This window comes from Physeter macrocephalus, chromosome 17 (assembly GCF_002837175.3).
Source record: "Physeter macrocephalus isolate SW-GA chromosome 17, ASM283717v5, whole genome shotgun sequence".
NCBI classification, from domain to species: Eukaryota; Metazoa; Chordata; class Mammalia; order Artiodactyla; family Physeteridae; genus Physeter; species Physeter macrocephalus.
In genome coordinates this window covers 16,983,310-17,000,451 of record NC_041230.1, presented here as the reverse complement: position 1 = coordinate 17,000,451, position 17,142 = coordinate 16,983,310, and the positions used below count along the sequence as shown (strand labels likewise).

The window sequence follows — 17,142 nt, the reverse complement described above, 5'->3', positions numbered from 1 at the left end:
CAGAGAGAGAGCTCCCTTACTCAGATTTGTTCTATTCAAGCCTTCCACGGATTGGATGAGGCCCACCCACCCTGGGGAGGGCAATCTGCTTTCTCAGTCTACTATTCAAATGTTACTCTCATCCAGAAACACCCTCACAGATACATCCAGAATAGTGTTTGACCAAATATCTGGGCAACCCTTGGCCCTGTCAAGCTGATGCATAAAATTAACCATCTCTGAGATGCATCAGCAAACACTTAGTCATACCATGCAACAGGAGGCAGGGATGCCCCCAGGTTGCCCTGACCGAGGCCAGCCAGTCATTTCTTTATTGGCTGCCTGCAAATGTACTCCATCCATTCCCTCACTACCCCCTCCTCCAGGTACTACCTTGGGGATACTCTGAAGGGTCCAGTGTGTCTGTTTTGTGCAGGAGGGAGGCAGGCGCTGATCAGTTCCTGAAAGGCTGGAGGGGTGTGCATTCCCCACAAGCCCCAGGAGGGTGTAACACCCCATGTGATGGCCCACCTGTGTGTCAGGTTTCCCAGGGGGTGCCTGTTGTCTCAGGAATGACCATTCTAGAGAAATATAATAAGCAACCTCACTCATGAAAACTTGGAGGCACTAAAGTTCAGAGACTAATTAAAAATAAATCTCATTAGTTTTTTTCCCCCTCTCAAACTATGCTAGTGGTTTATTAATCTGGTTTTGATTTGCTGCATGTGTTGGTCTGGCCCTGAGTTGGGCACCTCTTTATGGACTCGATTTGTACAGGGAAGCCAGCAGTGGTTCTCCGGGGGTCTCAGGGCGGGCTGAGGGGCATGCCCAGCACTGCCCACCCTTCTGGGTGCTGCCTCAGTGACACAGCAGCTGGGCGCTGGCCAGGTGGGATGCACGGGGTGCCCTCCTCGGCTCTCACCTGCATTCTTGACACCAGACCCGAGGCTCCTGTGTCCTGATGGAGCCAAAGGGGACTGTGGAGGTGAGAAGACTTCTCTCCTGCAGCCCCTCCAAAGGGTTGTGTGCCCTCCCTGTGGGGAAGGCACAGCCTGGGAGTTTTCTTGCCTCATGACTGAAGCTGTCTACACAGCATGACAGCAACTGGCTGCCCACAGAAAAATTCAGCCGACAAGGATAGTATAACAACATCAATGACAGTAACTGTAGTCACCACTTTCTGTGCACTCACGTGTGCAAGCACTGCTTGCTGCTTGTGGATTATTATTATTCGCCCCTGAATCCTCACAGCACTTTGGAGACCAGGTTCCAACTCCCCCCTTATCCCACCCCGTCCCCTTTGCAAGGGGGAGGCACTGAGCCTCAGAGATGTGAAGCTACCCACCCAGAGTTGCCCAGCATTGATTACAGGTCATAATCCAGATCTGCCTAATTTAGAATTCCATTCTATTAACCACTGCACTGTATTGCTATTTTTACTTTTCTGGGTGAATTTTTGGCTTGTTTTAGGGAATTAATGCAACATTTCTTTGACAGTGTGTGTCCACACCATAACCAGCTGGAGGAAAGGAAGTGACTTGTATCCACAAGGTGTGTTGACGCAGCCTCCCAGCGATTTAAAAGGGAAGTACTGTGCACCCTGGCTCCTCCTTGCTCCCTAACTCAGACTGGCCTGAGGCCTCCTTGACCCGCTTGCCTCCGTTTCCCACCAGCCCAATGAGCTTAGGGAGGCGGTGGGGCAAGGAAATGGCCACCGTGGCTGGTGGAGGCTCCCTGACCCCTGGCGTGGAAAGTGGGGTGGAATTAGACGCTGGCATAGTGGAGATGATAAACTCCTGATGCTTTTTTGGAAACTGCCTTTCAACCAAGCAGCGACTGGTCTGCGGATGTGGGTGGAAATGAAAGTTCAGCCGGCCTAACCTGGGTGCCTTAAGCCTGATGCACACATAGCTTACCTTTGATGCTTCTGCATCTCCTCTTCTGGTGAGGTAACCAGGCTGTTTCAACGTTTATAAAAGCACATTGAATAAATGTTCAGGGGCTTCCCTGGTGGCGCAGTGGTTGCGCGTCCGCCTGCCGATGCAGGGGAACCGGGTTCGCGCCCCGGTCTGGGAAGATCCCACGTGCCGCGGAGCGGCTGGGCCCGTGAGCCATGGCCGCGGAGCCTGCGCGTCCGGAGCCTGTGCTCCGCAACGGGAGAGGCCGCAGCAGAGGATGTTCAGGAAAGGATTGGTTAAAATGGGCTCTCTTCCCGTCTCCTTTTCTAAAAGGAGAGCATTGAGTTATTCTTAGTGGGGGACAGATACCTGCGTAATGATGAGAAAACAAAAAGACCCATTTGCCCAAAAGGAGACGATTCCTTTTTTTCTTTTTGTTTTGAATTAAAATTCTGTCGTTTTTCTAAGATGAACTCAAAGCCCATTTCCTTCTTCCACAGTCCCCCATCCTTGCTTTTCAACTGCCTTAATGACATCCCAAACTTTTGTTGAAAATAATTGATCGAATTTAAATTTCCTTAAAAGTTTAAGAGGTAATGTTACAGTATAAATTTCCTACCAAACACTAAGTAGGGAAATATCCATTAGTGAAATTAACTACAGTTTCTAGGTAGCTAACAATGTACCGTATACAGTAGGGCATGGCTAATGAACACTGCAGTGGGTGATATTTCATTATACAAATTAATGCTCACATTTTAATGGGAAAGTCACATAATGAATCTCGGCTTCAGTGACAGCAATTAGAGACACAGATTGTCCCCTTCTGGACAAGGCACTGTTTAGCAATAAGCAGCTGTGTGAAAAGTCTTCAGGTTTACAATATATATATGCTTTGGGGGAATTAGTGTACAATTTATATTAATGTACTGAAGCTTCTCTGCAAAGGCACCACCATATTTATCTCTCCTGGTATTAACTAAGTAAAGACATGTAGAAAGACTAAATAAATATCAAATAGAGGATGCAAATACAGGAAAATATTAGGTTACCCAACTTAAAAGTGAAAACACTTTTGGGGTTTTAACACACACACACGCACGCACACACACACACGAGAAAGTTAGAAACATGAAGCCCTTCTTAAAAGCTTGATAAAGGGATTTCCAACGAGAATAAAATGAATCCCCCTGTTATTTTTGGAGTTCACTATAGGGAACTTGATCTGAATAGTTCCAGAATAACTCCCCAGAACAGTGAGGTTTCCTTGAATATCAAGTGCAAAGTGAGGCTCAAAATGATGAAAGACATGATCGTGTAAAAATAGGTACAATGAACTAATTAAACCACTTGGTCATATATTTCTTAAAATTTATGATACAACGACTTGGAGAAGTTATCAATGATATTCCAGAATTGAATATACATCTTATGCCATGTGTCAGTGGGTAGCTGGTTTAATGTAAGATGGTTCCAATAATTTCATTAGACCATGGAATGATGAACTGATGATTTTTTAGATTTATTACGCCTTTTCTAGCAAAACTCTCTTTTCTAGACATGCATTGTTTGGGCCCACTTCTTATTCCTTTAAAATATTGTGAGAAGTTTCCCCACAGAAACCTACTGTTGTCGTTCCCTGCTTCCTTCGGTAGTTGAATGGCTCAACACTGGTCACCCTTTTCCCAGACACAAGTTTCATAGACCAGACCTGGTCTGCAGAATAGGGTCTTTGGCCCTCTCTGTGTTTGAAAAAGTTTTTAAGTACATGCCAATATTTTAAAACTGGGATATTGCATGTAGAAATCTGGAAGCAAGGCTTTCCTTAGATAGAGGTCCTTGTGTCCACTGCTGGTGGCATTGGGTGGCGGTGGCCCTCCAGGAGAGGTGGGTGGCCCCCACCCCGCTGTTTCGCACACTCCTATCATCTGCTCAGCTCTGAAAGCATCTGAGTGTATGGCTCCTGCAACAGGCAGATGCAAAGACATTGAATGCGAACATCGTGGAGGTGACCAGAGGGCTCATGTCACCCTGGAAAGCCTCGGGCAGTCTGTCCGATTCCCCCCAGTAGATTTGGACTCATTTATGGGTCTGAGTGGGCAGTCATTCAACTGGACAGAGCTGCTGGCAGGGTCTGAGGCTGTCTGGGCCACGGGGCCACACAGAACGTCTTTCTGAGTCTCAGGCAGAGCCTGGCCCGGGCCGGAGCGGGCTGGGTGGGGTGACGCTGACTAAGAAGCAGCTCTTAGCACAGGACTCGGCGTTTGTCCGTCGACGAAACCGAAGAGCAGAACTCGACCGTACCTCAGAGCCCGCTGAATGTGCTGACAGGTTTTTCCCACCCAGTCCAGGCCACTGCTGTGAGATGTTTGCCTCCTGAGAGCTCTGAAATGTACCCTTCAGGGAGGCTGCTTGGGAAACAGCTGGACTGTTTCCAGTGAAAACGAGACCCTTGGGTGGCCAGGCTTCCCCAGGGGGATGTGCTCACCCCTGGCTCTGCCCACCAGAAGCACACCCCAGCCGGGGCTAGCGGTGGTCTCAAAAGCATTTCCTTGTACCCTTCGTAGTGATGAAGCCCAGGAAAGGCTTCAAGGCAGAGGACAATAGTGGTTATCCAAATCATTTAGGGGTTATAAAGAAAATAAAATCAGGTTTTTGTTCATTTTTAAAACGAAACATCCAAAGCGGGTGGGTTTATCCCATGCAGCTCACTCTGGAGCATTTATCTGGGGAATTGGGTGGTAGGGGGCAGTCACCCAAATAAAACCTCTCAGGAACTTGGAGGTGGAGCCATGTGGAGAAACCACTGCGAGGGCTGTTCCAGGGTGTGTGCACGGGCGGTGCATGGAAGGCTTTCTAGAGCCTGTGCAGTCAAAATAATCCTTGAGGACTCTCGTTAAGTGGCCTCGAATTTACCAGGGCCTGGATCCTTGGAAGCTCAGATGCTAAGAATGAACCATTCTTATTTCTCAGATGTGGCCTCTTTTCCCTGGAACAGTGGTGGTCAAGGCCTGTTTTGAACTTTAAAAGAACAGTGGGTCAAGTGAAGAGATCCTCTCCTGCATTGTGTGATGTGTGGTGTGTATGTGATGTGTGGGGTGTGTGTGTGATATGTGGTGTGTGTTTGTGATGTGTGGTGTGTGTGTGTGATGTGTGTGTGTGCCTGCATGGGCTGTCTGTGTCTGAGTGCCTCTCTCTTCCTTTATGTATTGTGTGTGTGTGTGATATATTGTGTGTGTGTGTATGATGTGTAGTGTGTGATGTGTGTGTGTGATGTGCAGTGTGTGTGGTGTGCGTGTGATGTGTGGTATGTATGTGTGTGTGTGTGATGTGTGGTGTGTATATGTGTGTGTGTATGTGATGTGTGGTGTGTGTGTGGTGTGTGAGTGATGTGTGTGTGGTGCATGTGGTGCTGGTGTGTATGTGTGTGTATTGTGTGTGTTGTGTGTGTTGTGTATGTGGTGTGTGTATGTGATGTGCAGTGTGTGTATGGTGTGTATGTGGTGTGTGTGGTGTGTATGTGATGTGTGGTGTGTGTATGGTGTGTGTGGTGTTTGTGGCGGTGTATGTGTGTGTGTTGTGTATATGGTGTATGGTGTGTGGTGTGTATGTGGTGTGTGTGTGGTGTGTGTGGTGGTGTATGTGTGTGTTGTGTGTATGTGTGTGTTGTGTATATAGTGTGTGGTGTGTGTGTGTGTGGTGTGTATCTTGTGTATATAGTGTGTGTTGTGTGTGTGGTGGTGTATGTGTGCATGTTGTGTATATAGAGTGTGTTGTGTGTGTGTGGTGTGTGTGTTGTGTATATGGTGTGGTGTGTGGTGCATGTGTATATGATGTGTGTTGTGTGTATGGTGTGTGGTGTGTATGTGGTGTGTGTGTATGGTGTGTGTGTGGTGTTTGTGGTGTGTATGTGTGTGTGTTGTGTATATGTGATATGTAGTGTGTGTGATGTGTGGTTGTGCGTGTGTATGTGTGTGATGTGTGATTTGTGTGTGTGGTGAGTATGTGATGTGTGGTGTGTGTATGTGTGTGATGTTTGGTGTGTGTATGTTTTTAATGTATGTTGTGTGTGTGCATGATGTGTGGTGTGTGTGAGTGTATGTGTGTGTGGTATGTGCGTGTGTGCCTCTTTCTTTAAAGATCCTATGATATGCCTCCTCTCAAAGCCGTGAGAGCAGGGCCCTTGTCTCTTTGGTTCTTCACTCAATTCCCAGCACCAAGAACAGTACTTGGTGGGTAGGGGGTGCTCATTCAATAGAGACTGTGTGAATGAATCTGTGTGGTTCTGGGTGTGCGGGTACATACATGTATGGACACGTATGCCTCTGGCATCATTCAGGAGACTGTTTAGCCCTTGACATGACTTTTAGAGTTGACACGATGCCATAGAGAGCATGTGTTCCGACTTGCCACATTATAGGTCGGGGAAGCAAAGGTCCCAAGATAGGAATGCCCAGTGGAGCAAAAATAACACAAGGTCTCTGTCCCCAGTCCAGACTCTCCAAATGCCTCCTGGGGTCCAGAGGTCCAGACTAGCTTCCCTGCTACACTGTTCCACAGTATCGACCTAAAAGAGTACTTCCCAGGGAGGCTCTATGTAGTGGTTCCCCACCCAGGTGCCACAGAGGGTAACGTGAGGGCCTTTGAAAGACCCCAGAGCCCAGTCTGTCCCAGGAACTCAGAATTTCTGGAGGTGGAAGTGGGACCAGGTATCAGCACTTTTGAAAGCTCCCCAAGCTGTTCCACTCTGGTTTTTCAAAATGTAATGTTTACACTTTTAGCATCAGAATCATCAGGGGCACTTACTAGAAGCACCCACTTCTGGACCCACCCCAGACCCAGGGAATCAGAACTGCTCTGCCTTAGGTCCCAGAAGTGGTGTTTTAGACTCTCCTAGGGATTCAATGCTCAGTACAGTCTGACAACCACTGCTCCAGTGAGCATTTCCAGTGTGTGTCCCTTGGAAATCTACGCACATCTTCCGAGCATCCCTGCAGTCAGCCAAGAAAGGCAGTCCCCACTCCACCCAGGCCTGGAGGGAAGGTCTACATTTTCTCTCTGCAGCTCCTGCTGATGGATGCCCATGCATGCTCTACAAACCCTTTGCCAGACGCACTTAATCGTTTCCAGGTGCACTTTTGAAATGCAACCCAAGTCTCATCCAGTACCTGTAGGCACCTCTGCCAGCTCTCACTGCAGTGCCCTCCCCCCGGGTTTACATCAACCCGTGGGCCAGGATCTTGAGTTCCTCATCAGGCTCTCCTACCACAAGCCCCACAGACACCCCCTCAGCTTCAGGGGCTGCTTCTTCTCCAACTGGCACTGGACTTCTAGGTCAGCCCAGAAGTACCCCGTCCCATCTGAGGGTTCCCTAGTCTCCAGTGAGATGTCCAAATAGCAGTGGCTGAAGTGAATCCAAGCCTAACACGGGGATTGACTTCAAGAAGTGGGAAATGGTGCCTGAAGCCATTTGTACCTTTACCTCAAAGGGGAGTGAGTCTTCCTCTAGATCCATGTCGTTGGTCTAGAGACAACGTGACCTTTGCATTCAGAGAAAGAGATTCCCAGCTGGGAATCTGATGTGTCCAGAGGAAACCTTCAGCTGCTCGTAGGAGGGAAAGAGGAGCACATAGCCACCATTTGATGAGGCAGGCATAGCTTCTCCCAGGCTGGAGCACACAGTCTGGAGGTGACCTGGAGTCCTCTGCTCAGAACCTGGGCTGGTGGTCCTCTTATTTACAAAATGCATGCATCCCCCCCACCCCACCCGCAACAAGTGTCTTACCCCCAAATGGCCTACTCCTGGAGAACTGGGAGTCACGGCGTCAGCTGAGACTAGACACAGTAAAATGTCTCCAGAATACACCATTCACCCATGACTTGCTGTTGCTTTTAGATCAGTGTGTTTTACAATAGAATAGAGGAAGCGGTGGGGGATGCTTGAATTTCCTCAGAGAACTAATTGCGGATATTGACAGGGAGTTGTTGTGAACAAGCTCGTGGGAACTCTTAACAGTCCCATTCCTTCCAGAGAGCTTTTCGATTCCAAAGTCCAGAGAAGACCCTGGATTGAGAACAAATTCTTGGAATATATTTAAATCCGCATTTGTTTACCCTCCTCTTTTCCTCTCTCCTACAACGTAGGCAGGTCTAAGTTGTATGTTATGGTATCTTTCCCATAGTGGAAAGAACAATAGAAGTTGTGTGTTGGATTTAAATAAATATTTAATTCATGAAAATGATCTTATATGTTTTAAACAGTCTTTAAAGCTATTTTTATTCTCTAGAAAGTGCTTATTATAGGTAAATTACACATTTTACTACCAGAGCGTTAGGTTTGCCATTAGTACAAAATTAAGGCACTACAAAGACCAGTAGATAATGTTAATTTCAAATACAGAAACTAAATATATTTTGTGCCTTTTTATTACTCATTTTCTTTTATGTTTTATTGACTGCTTTTTATCTTAACTATATGTCTTTACATGCTGCAATCATAATGCACTGTAATGGTATTAATATTTTATAGAATCGGTATTTATAGTTCTTTATTTAGAAACAATGCAGTAGGTCTGCGGATATCTGAGCCCGTCTGGAATGGTGCCCTCCAAATAATGATAAATTACTTGTGCAGTATGCCATTTGCTAATTATATCCATGATTTACTGCAGAGCAAGACTTAAATCATTCATTTCAGTCTTGCGTAACAGTGCCATAAAATTTTTAGGTTTAAAAATGGTTTCCATGTGTATAATTTAAACAAATTTTAGAGCTATTGTATACACAAAATATTGCAACCACCCATTTGTTACATACTTTGTCTTTTTAAACTTCTACTTTTAATGATCACTGTGGTTGAAATTATTATGCTTAATTTTCATAATCATAGCTTTTAAATCGACAGCCGTTTTCACATGTTAGATAAAGAAAAAGATAGCTAATTGTGTGTAGATAGTATGTCATTCCTGAATAGTCCCAAATGGTACAAAATCATTAAAAAAGCTTAAGAGTACGAATTATTCTTCTATTAAAAAACAGTTGTTCCCTAACTAATTATTAGTGTGAGCTGCTTTGTTTCCAAGAACAAATGTTGATCCTTCTAGCCTTGCTCAGCGCACCAAAATGAGATTAACACTTTTTTTTTTTCTCCTTATACCAAAACCTTGCAGGTGAGAAACCCTACAAATGTCCCCACTGTGATTATGCTGGCACCCAATCAGCCTCCTTAAAATACCACCTAGAGCGGCACCACCGAGAGAGGCAGAACGGAGCCGGGCCACTGTCTGGGCAGCCCCTGAACCAAGACCACAGGGACGAGCTGTCCAACAAAGCTGCTTTGTTTATCAGGCCAGACATCCTGAGGGGCGCCTTTAAGGGTCTCCCCGGAATCGACTTCAGAGGTGGCCCTGCGTCTCAGCAGTGGACATCAGGGGTGTTCTCATCTGGAGATCACTCAGGGCAGGCCACTGGCTTGTCTTCTGAGGCTCCTTCAGACACTCTGAAAGGTACCGACCTTCCTTCCAAAAGCACCCATTTCTCCGAAATCGGGAGAGCTTATCAAAGTATCGTGAACAACGGTGTGAATTTCCAAGGGTCCTTGCAAGCGTTCATGGACAGCTTTGTCCTAAGCTCCTTGAAGAAGGAGAAGGACATGAAGGACAAAGCCCTATCTGACCCTCCTTCCATGAAGGTCCACGGGGCAGACGGCGGCGAGGAGAAGGCGGGCGGCAAGGCGGCCCCCAGGAAGTCTGAAAAGTCTCAGTACGAGCCCCTGGACTTGTCAGTGCGGCCGGACGCCGCCTCCCTCCCGGGCTCCTCGGTGACTGTACAAGACAGCATCGCGTGGCATGGCTGCTTGTTTTGTGCTTTCACAACGTCCTCTATGGAGCTGATGGCCCTTCATCTCCAGGCCAACCACCTGGGCAAATCGAAACGCAAAGATAGCGCCGTCGGGGTGACGGTCAATTGCAAAGACCAAGCCCGGGAGGCCAGTAAAGTGGCCCTGTTGCCCTCGGTACAATCAAGCAAAGAGATGGCGCTTTCCAACATGATGGGGCCTCTAGACTCGGCTTCTGAAAAGATGGCCCAAGGACAGGTCAAAGAGACTCTGGGGGAGCAGAAGGGTGGCCCATGGCCCGGCCACATGGACCCCACGTTCTGTAACTTCCCGTCAGACTTCTACAAGCAGTTCGGTGTTTACCCAGGTCTGCTGGGCTCGGGGGCCTCCAGTTCCTGCCCCAACAGGGAGCCCAACGGGAAGGCCCACTTGGAAGATGATGCCCCGATCCTGATCCCTGAAACCACAAATAAGAACACTACTGATGACCTCTCGGACATCGCCTCCTCAGAGGACATGGACTCCTCCAAAGGAGAAAACAACGAGGAAGAGGATATCGACACGGAGCCAGAGGTGATGAGCAAGCCGCCTGCCCTGAGCAAGGACGGGGGCAGCGACGGTGGGGATGGCCTGCTGCCCGCAGGCGCCCCACAGCCCATCCAGGGACTGGTCTCCCCTCTACCCCAGGCATCGGAGAAGCAGTGGCACAGCCCGGGCCTTCTTCCAGCCCAGGACCCCGTGGCGAGCCTGCCCAAGCCAGAGCGGGGGCCCCAGGGCCTGGAGAAGCCGATGAATGTGCTGTCGGTCCTCAGGGCCTACAGCGCCGATGGCTTAGCAGCCTTTAACGGACTTGCAAGTAGCACAGCAAATTCTGGATGTATCAAGAGGCCAGACTTGTGTGGTAAGTTTTAGAATCCTCTTCCTTTAGTTCATTTCCCAAAACATCAGTGCTGATTTGTGCATTTTTTAAAAATGGGGTAGACTTATCCTTGAGCAGATTTTGAACTACACATAAAAAATACCCCGACTATGCTGTATATGCAATATAGACAACCATGAGAGTCAACTTCATTTAGAAGTGTTGGACCTCGTACTTTTGTGTTTCAGTTTGCATCATTGTGATCTGAAATGCCTGTACGGAAGGCATGGAAAAGGGGGCGGGGTCTCACAGTGTGCACTACTCCTGTTTTTAACCCGTAACTTGAGGGGGGAAAGGACAAATTTCAAAAAACAAAAAGAAAAAGAGACATGGTAACTTGCAAACTTTTCAGTCTTTTCAACTTATGCATAAGATGCCTAAAGACAATCCCTTACTGCTTTGCTAAGCCAAATCTGCTTTCTGAAACTTTTCTTTAGAATGACTTGAGGATACTAAAATCATATCACACTAACCACAATGTAGAAATAAAATGACCCTCTCTCCAAACAGGGAGATGGTTTGGGGTGTTTGTGATTCATCTTCAGACATACCAAATGGCAGTTACTGTGACTTTGGCCTTCTATTATTGCCTTCTGTCTGTCTGTTTCTTCACCTGTTGTTCGAACAAGAATGTACATTATGAAGTCCCTGGTTAGCAGTGTTGTGATCCTGTGTGTCTTGGATTTATGCCTGCCTGATCTTGTTAGCAAACTGGCACTTCTTTACCTCCTTAAAGAGTATGGTTACTCCAGAGTAATTCCAGATCTTAAAAAGTAATGCTAGATTTGAAGCCTAGAACTGCATCAAATCAATGTCGGCGTGGGCAGGGAGGATCAAAGTCATTCTCTGGTCACCCAGATATTGTTATTCGAAAGCCTTTCTCCGAATCGAAGCTCAGTATGTTATGCCCAGCCCCAAATATCCTCACTAGAGACAAGTGACCACGGTACCTTTCCATCTGTAATCTCTGAATGAATTTCTGTGACTTTACTTCACTTGTTGAAAAAAGGAAAGAAAGAAGGAAGGACGGAAAGAAGGGAGGAAGGAAAGGAGAGAAGAAGGAAGGAAAATGGATGGAAGGGAGTAGTATTTAACTTCTGAATCCTGATATTCCTTTTAGCACGGAGTGGGATTCAGCAAGCTGGACTCAGTTCATAATTTAAATTGATGTATTTCTTTTTCCCTCTCCTTCCCTAATTCACTAAGAACTGGATCAAGCAGTCAGAAATATTTTTTGAATTGTCAAAAATCACTAAATGGATTTCTGACAGCTCAAAAAAATATTGACAATTCCTTATGCTGAATGATTCATAAGGCCCCATTAACCAGCACCCCCAGATCTATTTTTAGCCACATACAATTCATTACTTTTGAAGCTGTTAAAAACAATATTTAAAAGAAAGAGAAAAGAGTTTTATGTCAGTCCAATTTTTTTTTTGATCTTTTTTTTTTTATTGTTTTTAAGTTTGTGATTGGAGTGCTTTCTTTTTTATTGTTGTTTGGGTTTTTTTTTTTTTTTTAAGTCTATTTTCAGTTCTTTCAAATACCTACGTAGGACCCATAGTTCCTGCCAGGAATCTATGCATCAGAAAAGATCAAAACCTGGCATGTTTATAAGCTCATTATTATTGAAATGAGCTCATATTACCCCTATTAATTTTCCCATCGTCCTATCAATGCCGAAGGAAGGCTGCCCGCCTTTGAGGAAGCGTGCCCACTTGTGTCCTTTTGCACCAGGCGAGGGTGGAGGGGAAGGCAGCACCAGGAAGCCCTTTCTTCCGAGCTGCAGCTCTTAGGCTCTTTTACCCCCTCCCAGAATAGCAGCTCACCACACTTCCCTGACATTTCCAGGGTACGTGCAAAAAAACTTGCTTAGTCAACCTTTCAGCCATTGGGCAAAAGAGCCTGAGATGTAAGTCGTGGCCTCTCTCCCAAAAGGGGAGTGAAGACCCTCAGGCCAGCCAGGCTCCAAGGCACCTGGTCGCTTCCCAGCGGACAGTCCAGGTCCCACGGCTCCACCTTGAACTCATGGTGAGATGCCAAAACTAACGCCAGCCAAAAAATGCCTATTTTTAGAGTGCACAAGTTCTGCATTTCGTTTATCCTAATTTCTTCTGCATCCTCCCTCTTGCTTTAGCTTGGCAGCAGGCAAGGAAGGCCCTTCTCTGGCCTTTGTGTTTGCTTGGTGGGGGTGGAAGCCCTGTCCTTTCGCCTCCAGGATGGCCTGCCTCTGTCCAGCTCTCACTGCCCCTTCCCACACCTGGCCCCCCATAATCAAAATCCTCTTCTTGTTTTCTTACTGGCTGCTGTGACCCAGGAGGGCCAGGCATATTCATCCTTCCTAAGAGTTGATGTCTGTGAGGAAAACTTAAACCCACTGAGCTACAAAAGGGGCATTTGAGGACATTTTTTCTTACTGCCTAGTTTACTGCCTTTCTAGCATTGCAAAAAGCACAAACAATAGTTGAAAACTTCAAACTCCCATTGGCTTGACTTTGACAGGGTGGAAATGATATTGGCACAAGAAATCAAATATTCCTAATGTTTATTCCCTCCTCTCTGCTCCACTCAGAGTAGATATGGATTTCCAAACTGGCCCACCAGCTTAATAGCTGGTTTCCTCAAGAAGCTGGGCTTCGCCTAACCAAAGAATTATTTTGGTCGTTCTCAACCTAAGAGAGTTTGGGGTCTGATTTTATCTCGTTAGTAAACCCAAATCCCCACTTTGACGCCCTTAGAAACAGGCTTGTGAGAGGAGCTAATGTCTGTCTGTTTCTATTCTCACGGGTGTAGAAGTGTTAGAAGAAGCATCAGTAAAGACGTTGTTCAAATCGCATAGACCCCACCCCCACCCCCCCACTAGAGCTCAGTGGCTCTGCTGACACATGCTGGTAAGTGGAGAAGGTGGCTTCTAACCCTAAGTCTGTGGGTGATCTTCATGCTATAGGCTCTACTTCTGGATGCTTCCTTAATTCTGCATGCCTGCTTTCTGACTTTTAAAACTCTGGTCTTTCATTCCTTGGTGTCATGGACCTGGGGCCCTGGACAATGTGCACTGCCCACTGCTAGGCAACCCAGCCAGCCGGGTAGGGGAGGTATGTAGCATGTGCCAACGCTGAGAGCTTGAGCATGAATTTTCAAAAGATCAGAGGCGTGCTACAGATGATCCCGAGGAGGAGATTGAGCCATCTTGGATTAAGCTGAAGGACATGCACTGTTGCTTCTAGAGTGAGTCAGTGCCCACTCTGGGCCTGATCTCGTTACGAGACATCCTGCTCCAGTCAAAGTCCCCATTTCGTGAGGTGGTTTCCAGACTCCAGGCATGGCCTACCTTTCTTTATTCTGTTGAAGAGCATAACGTACAAGGCCACTCCCGGCCGTTGGAGAACTCGGATGTGCCCTCGGGTTTTGGGGAATGGGTTTGACCTTGGTTTTGTAATGGGACAAGATCCACGTGAGTATTTAATAAGGGGGGCAGGGGCAGACCAGGGCAGCGTCACATCCACTGGTAAGACAAGGCAGACAGCCCCTTTGTCCAGCCTGAGAAATCTGACAAACTGTTGGCACAGCCAGTAGCTCGGAGATCTAAGAGTGCCCTGGTGGGCCCTAGTCAGCACGGAGGCTGGGCTGCACAGCACCTGGGGGGCTGGCTGCATGGCCCAGGTACAGAGCTTGCTTCACTCCAGAGTTTGTGGATTTAGAAAGCAACTCTTACTTTTGCTTTTGAACCTGAGACAGATGTCTGGAAGCCATCCTGTGTTGAGTCTTGCAAGCAGAGTTTGCTCTGTGTTCTTTGGTGAGCCCAGGGGTAGGGTTGATGGGGAAGAACTAAAATCAAATTAAGGGAACATGAGTGAGAAGAGTGCAACCCCCTTACTCTTCGAAGCTCTGCTCTGGAGTTACTGACACTCAGGGAAGCCCGGCTGAGTGAGGAGAATCTATTATCTTGTCTATTGTGGGCATGAGGCCCTTGTGTCGTGGCTGCCAGACCAAGTGACCCACCGGACCGGGGAGGAAGCCAGTGAGAAGGCAGGGTCATTACCAGCAATAGCCCCAGTATTCCCAGTTGGGGGGAAACTGGCTTCCCTGACCCAAGTTTTGCCTGCGATCCTGGATTCTCTCATAGCAATGAGAAAATTAGGACTCCCTTCCTGAAAAAAAAAGATGGGGTCCACTTAAACCTCTGTACCTCATGTATTCTCGAATGCGTGATGAAATGAACCAGGATAATGAAGCTGAACTCTTTTAAAATGTGACTCTGTCCTCCAGAAACCTTGTTGATTTCTCAGCATAGGCAGTCTGAAAATCTTCAGGGGTGGGCAACTGTTTTCTTAGAAGGCCACAGAGCCCTTAGGCTTGCAGGCCCTGTGGTCTCTGCCGGGCAGCACAAAACCGACAGTAAGCAATAAGGAAGCGAATGGGCATGGCTGCGTTCCAATAAACTTCATTTACTAACGCAGACAGTGGGCTAGAATTGGCCCACAGATCCAAGTTTGCTGGCCCCCGCTCTAGTATAAAGAAGGTTGTGTTGCTGTGGTCATCCCAGAGAAGACATGTGAAAGCTGTCCTCTGCTACCCCACTGGCCAGTGAGATGATGCAGGCAGGACCCAGGCCAGCAGCTACAACGTTCCATCTATTGCCATTTAATGCCAGAGATCTGAGAGATTTTCCAGAGAGAGAGGACTTGTAGACCCAGGTGGCCCGAAGGGGCTATTTCTGGAAGGTCACATCTCTACCTATGCATCAGAGACTTCCAGGGCTCTGAAAGGCTGCCCCCCATCATGGCCAATGCGGGCAGAGGAGGAAGACACAGGAGCTCTTTCTTGGCTCTGAGGTGAGCTTGACGGACAGAAGTGTGCGGATAAAAAGAGGCAATGGATGTATAAGAGCTTGGATGAATGGTTCTCAGTTGAGCTGGTATTTTCTGGAAGGGGTGAACATCCGCATGAGGCTATCACAAGGAGATGATGTCACTGCCCAAATGACTTTTGGTTGAAGTCAGCCCTTTAGCACTGAGCAGGCACAAATCTTACTTTGCATCAAGCTTATGGAGACACATCTTATTTCCTTGGGTCTGCCTTTGCCAAGTCATTGATAGCTATTTCTTGGGTATGTGGGAACATTAGCTTAGAAGACAGTTCTGGCAATTTTGTGTTGACATCTCATTGCCATGGTCTCACCGTTTCAGTTTCTACCCAATTCTTCTCCGGTTAGAAGGCAAGTGCTTTGGAGTAGGAAATAAGTCCTGCCTCCTCGGTCTCTGGCCAATAAATGGCTAAGGTCTGTGGTCAGTTAGGGATTTCCAAGGGAGCCGTGGTGGAGTATGTGAAAACACTGTGAGCACTGCATATGTGTGTATGAAGACACCGGAGCATGGGCTACCGCTGCACAGCCTATGACAGTTGGTACATTTTTGCGGATGATCTTAAGTTCTAAGGTGTGGCCCTGAAGCCAGCAGGTTCTAATGGAGAAAGGAGGTTCAATTAGTTAAATGGCAGAGGAAGAGAACCACAGAATCCAAATTTGCCAAGCAGACAGGCGCCCAGGCTCAGCCAACACATGTGAAGGCAGTGAGCCTAGGAGGCCCAGGGAATCTCTGTTGTAAGGTCTTGTCTCTAGAGCTGCCATGCTTTGTTTAAAGCCAAATGAGCAACCATCCTCCTCTTCCTCTTCTTCATGAGATGATTCTCCTCTGTGTTGGCTTGCAGAGACTGTGGATAAAGCACAACTTTTGCACTCGCTTTCTCTGCCCGATTTTATCATTTACAGGTTGGTCTTTGATTTCCATAGTCCAGCCTGCTCTCAGTAATAGTGTGTATCCAGGGCCTGATGTCAGGCCTCAGTAGGGAGGACCACTTGGCTTGTCCTGAAGTCCAAGGGCAGATCCTTTCAATTAATGCAAATCACCACCCCTCCTGCCTGCTCTGCCCAGGCTGGCTGCCTCACAACTGGCTGCAGGGCCTTTCCCTTTAACTCTGGTGGGACAAAGCACAGGTGCTGTCCCCCGGGGTCTCCCACAGAAACCAGCACCCCGGGCAGGCTCTCCCTTGCCCTCATCCAGAGGCTCTCCGTGTGCACCATGTTGACGAAGAGGCATCCTCTTCGGATGGCAGCCCTCTCCAAACTCTTTCGGCATTCTACTCCTCCTCCCCTTCCCTCTTTTTAAGTTAAATGGGAATGCCACTGACATGATGTCGTTTGCACTGCAGGATGACAGAACTGTTGTGTGAATAGCATTGTATTTGCCAAATGGTCCACTCGTCATTTCAGAACAAACAAATGGATGGTGTCTGTAAGTCGGCAAACACTGGTGACATTTAGCCTTGTTTATGTTCCTTTCCTTTTGCTGCATATTTTTGGCTCCAAAAGCTACCGTCTGAATCAACAGTGCCTCCAAAGCAGGAGAAAAGTCTGGTAGCTTTCATTTTGGTTGCCGTGTCCATGTTGTCTTTGGATCGCGTGATACCTACTGCCCAGGATCAAGCCTGAGGTGGGAGAAGAGACCAAC

At 47.5% G+C, this 17,142-nt stretch overlaps 1 protein-coding gene across 1 annotated transcript in view; it reads left to right on the top strand.

Annotated features, from left to right (window-relative positions):
• ZNF536 (zinc finger protein 536) overlaps positions 1–17,142 on the top strand; it is a 232,127-nt gene that overhangs the window by 78,220 nt on the left and 136,765 nt on the right. The window contains exon 3 of the mRNA XM_055079085.1: positions 9,047–10,615. Within this exon, the coding sequence (XP_054935060.1) occupies positions 9,047–10,615 (1,569 nt within the window). The remainder of the gene's footprint in view (positions 1–9,046; positions 10,616–17,142) is intronic.